The 4,726-nt window shown below is 35.3% G+C and overlaps 1 protein-coding gene across 1 annotated transcript; it reads left to right on the plus strand.

Annotated features, from left to right (window-relative positions):
- The first annotated feature begins 300 nt into the window (after positions 1-300).
- On the plus strand, positions 301-3,314 carry LOC110716608 (cytokinin dehydrogenase 6-like). The gene is made up of 5 exons (XM_021895257.1): positions 301-1,191; positions 1,516-1,643; positions 1,859-2,119; positions 2,226-2,488; positions 2,598-3,314. Exons 1-5 carry the CDS (start codon positions 594-596, stop codon positions 2,917-2,919), a joined length of 1,572 nt encoding a protein of 523 aa, XP_021750949.1. The 5' UTR covers positions 301-593; the 3' UTR covers positions 2,920-3,314.
- Positions 3,315-4,726: the final 1,412 nt, after the last annotated feature.

Below are 4,726 nucleotides of genomic sequence, written 5' to 3' on the forward strand. Positions count from 1 at the left end.
CTTTTTAGAATGTGCACGAAAAACATTTTCATTGTTCAAATTGGAAAATGTTCTCACTCATACTATCACGGTGTCACCCATCCTATTAAATTCTTTAATATACGCGTACACGAGGAAGATTATTTGAGAACAGAAGGATACGTCGTACATCATAAATGATCCCACTAAGGAGAAAAGGATGGCCTTTGTGCTGGATACTGTTGGGAAAAAGTGTTTGATAACAGATTTGGTGAATATCTTTATTTTGTTGTGGCCTGTTTCCTCTTAATAAAATTGTAAATTGCACATTCCATAGCATCTTACACTAAAATCTATCAACATAAAAAGAGAGAAAATCTTATAAACTTATTTTAATAAAAAATAAATAAAACTCTTTCCACCAATGTAGTTGGCAGTCTCCATACGGTAAGAAAGAAAGTGAAGTTGACTGAGGCACCCAACATCACCTTTAAATTCCCTTCATTTTCTTGGAATCTCTTACCCTAAAATCTTGCTATAAAACAAACACCTTTCATCTTCGTGTTCATCTTGCAATCTCTAAACATCCAAAATTTGTAAATTTTCGATATACGAGTCGTGAAAAACACAATAAAATGAAGCCTTACCTTACTAATTCTAGTAGTTTTTACCTTAAGAAATGCTTCATGATCTTGTTCATAAGCACTACTATGGCCACTCCTCTTCTACCCTTAGAAATTCTTCCACTCGAGGGTCGACTTAGCTTCGAGGAGATAAGCCATGCAGCCCGCGATTTTGGCAACAGATATCAGTTCCACCCTTTGGCAGTTCTACACCCAAAGTCAGTTCCTGATATAGCCAAAACCATAAAACATGTTTGGAAAATGGGACAGAGTTCTGACCTTACAGTAGCAGCAAGAGGCTGTGGCCATTCGCTTCAAGGCCAATCCCAAGCCCACCAAGGTATCGTGATCGATATGGGATCGATTCGAGTTCATCATCCAATACAAGTAGTCCGAAATGGAGGTGTCCAGCCTTATGTTGATGTTTCAGGAGGTGAACTCTGGATTAACATCCTGCATGAGACTCTGAAACATGGGCTAACACCAAAATCTTGGACAGATTATCTTCATCTTTCAGTTGGAGGTACTTTGTCCAATGCTGGTGTTAGTGGACAGGCTTTTCGACACGGTCCACAGATCAGCAATGTCCACCAACTTCAGGTTGTTACAGGTGTGTTTAAATCCCAAAATCAATCAAAATCAACATGATTATTATTTTTTTTATCTTTCATTTTTCTTTTTCTATCTTTAGGAAAAGTAAAGTATACACTTGTAAGATAAACATTGGCAAACACATAAGATAATTTGTTTGAACTTTGTCCTACATAATTATGCTGTTATCTGAAATTAGACTTTAAAAAGTTATTAATCACACCTGGCCTCTTGTTGCAGCTTGATCCTTCTTATCCTGAAATAGAAATACGCGATAAGCCCCCACTATTATTAGTAATAATTATGCTCATACTAGAGCTTATTGGAAGATGACTTAATGCAGGTAAAGGAGAAGTAGTGAACTGTTCCAAGAATCAAAATGCAGAACTCTTTCATAGTGTTCTTGGAGGACTTGGACAATTTGGCATCATCACTCGAGCTAGAATTTCTCTCGAACCTGCCCCTAATAAGGTATATACCTCATCTTCTATCTAACATTGTGATTTAAGGGTAACATGGGAAAGTTCAAAGTTTAACTTACTAAATTTGGAAAGTGGCACAGTATTTTCTAGGATGGCCTAAAATTCGAACAGGAGGAAGAAGTTTTTAATGTACGAAGAACAAAATCTTTCTCAATCCCCTTTATATATCTAGCTAGCTAACTAACAGAAGATCTGCTTATGCAGGTGAAATGGATCAGAGTTCTGTATTCAGACTTCGACACATTCGTCAGAGAGCAAGAACAGCTCATAGCAGCAAAGGAAACATTTGATTACATTGAAGGTTTCGTCATAATAAACAGAACAGGTCTTCTAAATAACTGGAGAACATCATTCAATCCACAAGATCCAGTTCAAGCTAGTCAATTCAGTTCAGATGGGAAAACACTTTACTGCTTAGAAATGGCGAAATATTTTAATCATGAGGAAGCTGATCTTGCAGAGCAGGTAAAACAAACCAATCAATTTGAAGTACTATAGTATTACTAATAACATAGATCACATGACTTAACTAATTCTTCAATATTTTTAACTGTGTTATCTCTTACTGCAGGAAACCAAGCTCTTGCTTTCGCAACTAAGCTACATCTCATCCACTCTATTTATAGCAGAAGTCTCATACATCGACTTCTTAGATCGAGTTCATGTATCTGAGATCAAACTGCGATCAAAGGGGTTGTGGGAAGTGCCACACCCATGGCTCAACCTCTTAATCCCCAAGAGCAGCATCCACAGATTCGCAGGCCAAGTGTTCGGAAACATTCTTAAGGACACAAGCAATGGTCCCATTCTTATATATCCAGTCAATAAATCCAGGTACTACACTACAACATACTAAATAATTTCTTCAACATTCAAGTGATTAACAAATAAAAACTACATGACTCAAAATAAGTGCATGATTGCGATTTTTATTTTTTATTAGGCGGGACAACAGAACTTCAGTTGTTATTCCAGAAGAGGATATCTTTTACTTGGTGGCATTTCTATCCTCAGCAGTACCTTCTTCGACAGGAAGTGACGGCTTAGACCATATCTTGAGTCAGAACAAAAGGATTCTAGATTTCTGCGAATCAGGGCGACTAGGTGTCAAGCAGTATCTGCCCCACTACAGCACACAGGAAGAGTGGAAAGAACACTTTGGTCCAAGATGGGAAATCTTCAAACAAAGAAAATCTACTTATGATCCTTTGGCCATTCTTGCACCAGGACACAGAATTTTTCAGAAGTCTATACCATTCTCATGACACATATCAATAAAGCTACAATATCGCCAAAATCTTTATAAAAGCAAGATTTGGAAGAATGAACAGAGATGTTGTAGAAAGAAAACATGCTTACTAATTAAAAACTAAAAAGCATTATAATTGAGTATTATTGTTTTGTCACCTCAGAAAACTGTAATTATGAGAGTGACAGTACAGTTGATTAGTGGTTTAAAGCTTAAACATCCCTTTCAAGGATATGTTAATGTATGTAGCCACAATATACATTAAAAGGGGCTTAGGAATTAGGAATCTATATAGTATGATGCATACAGTATGATTAAACCAAGCTATTTATTTGACTTCATGCAATGTTGTATTACTACTTGTATACATTGTTGATACTTTTAATAAATGTACATATTGAAGTTATGAAACATATATTCTATCATTAAAACGGTACATAGACTATCAGCATTCAGCAAGCTATGTTACTTGGGCTCAGGTCCTCGTGTTGAACACAGATACATGTAACTGCTGAACTCTAACTATTTCAACTGTCAATTGTCAATACCCAATAACCAACTTTGGGTAGAATTTAAGTATTGATCGGGTAATCAAGTATAAGTCAATTCAACAAGTCTAGTTATACTTGATGGGAGTCTGATATGATGACTCGTCGTATGAAAAAAGTTAGAAGACTCCTTTTATGCTTTAATTCATGGAACTTCCACAGTTCCTTGGACCTATCTTTATAAAGTTCTTTTTAGGTAATTGTTCTTTCGCATCATTCCCTTGGAAACTTACAGGATGAAGCAACTCAAAGTAAAAGCTGGTTCAACAAAACTACCTTTAGCATTTAAAAAATCATCCTAAAGGAGGTTATTAAGTGAAAAATTAATTAAAAGCAGGACAGAACAAAAAAAGTTCAGGGAGTTGCAGATAGACTTGCATACAGTACCTTAAATAGGTGCAATCGTAAGTAACTTTTTTTTTTATCCCAAACGGAGTATACTTTACCCGTCGAATAGTTACATTCTGCAGTTTCTTGTACTACAGAGCTGAGAGACTGCGAAAACATTCATTGTTCATATCAGAAAATATGAGCACAGCTCAAACTCAAGCCAAGTAACATTTGAAATAGAAGCCAATTCACTATCTTGATAACAAAATTGAGAAAGTCTAGGATGATAAGGGTAAAACAATGAGCCATAATGCATTGCAATTTCAAAAATAAATGCAAAAAACATGAAGATGGAATGAGTCATAATCAACAAGTTCAGACATTAAAAATAAGAGCTTCAACGACAACTGTCAAACACAAAATTGAATGTTATATTACTAAGACATTGAGGTCAAAACTCAAAAGTGATCCAAATTTGTATTGGTTTGAGAAGCAATATGGAATCATAGGTTTTATAGCAATAAGACATAACTCTCAAACTAGTTAAAATGTGACCTTTTCTTGTTCATGTAATCATGTTACTATAAACAAAGTCTAGAAATAATTTTGGTGATTCATGATACTAGAATAATTGAGGCAGTTGATCATGCTCTAGAAATAAACTGCAATTATAATCAAGTAATCACAGCAGTAGTTAATATTATTAAAAACAAACTCCAGTAATTAGTGTGTTCATGTTACTGAAGCCAGACTACACAAGTATATTAGAACACGGAAACATATCTAAAAAAAGAATAATTGAAGCAACAAAATGGAGCTGTAATATTAGCCATTTATGTACACATCCCAAACAGTTGAGCTACATTATTTGTTAAAGATGTGGCAAGTTGAATGCGACTCAAAGCTTAGGATGAATAAGGTCATGATTTTGGACACCTTCATACG

This window comes from Chenopodium quinoa, unplaced genomic scaffold (assembly GCF_001683475.1).
Source record: "Chenopodium quinoa cultivar QQ74 unplaced genomic scaffold, ASM168347v1, whole genome shotgun sequence".
NCBI classification, from domain to species: domain Eukaryota; kingdom Viridiplantae; phylum Streptophyta; class Magnoliopsida; order Caryophyllales; family Amaranthaceae; genus Chenopodium; species Chenopodium quinoa.

Bases quoted from the DNA above. Each gene is read 5' to 3' on its own strand.
- LOC110716608 (XM_021895257.1), top strand. From the start codon at position 594: ATGAAGCCTTACCTTACTAATTCTAGTAGTTTTTACCTTAAGAAATGC. The intron at 1,192-1,515 runs GTGTGTTTAAAT...GACTTAATGCAG, and splicing joins CCAACTTCAGGTTGTTACAG to GTAAAGGAGAAGTAGTGAAC. The intron at 2,489-2,597 runs GTACTACACTAC...ATTTTTTATTAG, and splicing joins TATCCAGTCAATAAATCCAG to GCGGGACAACAGAACTTCAG.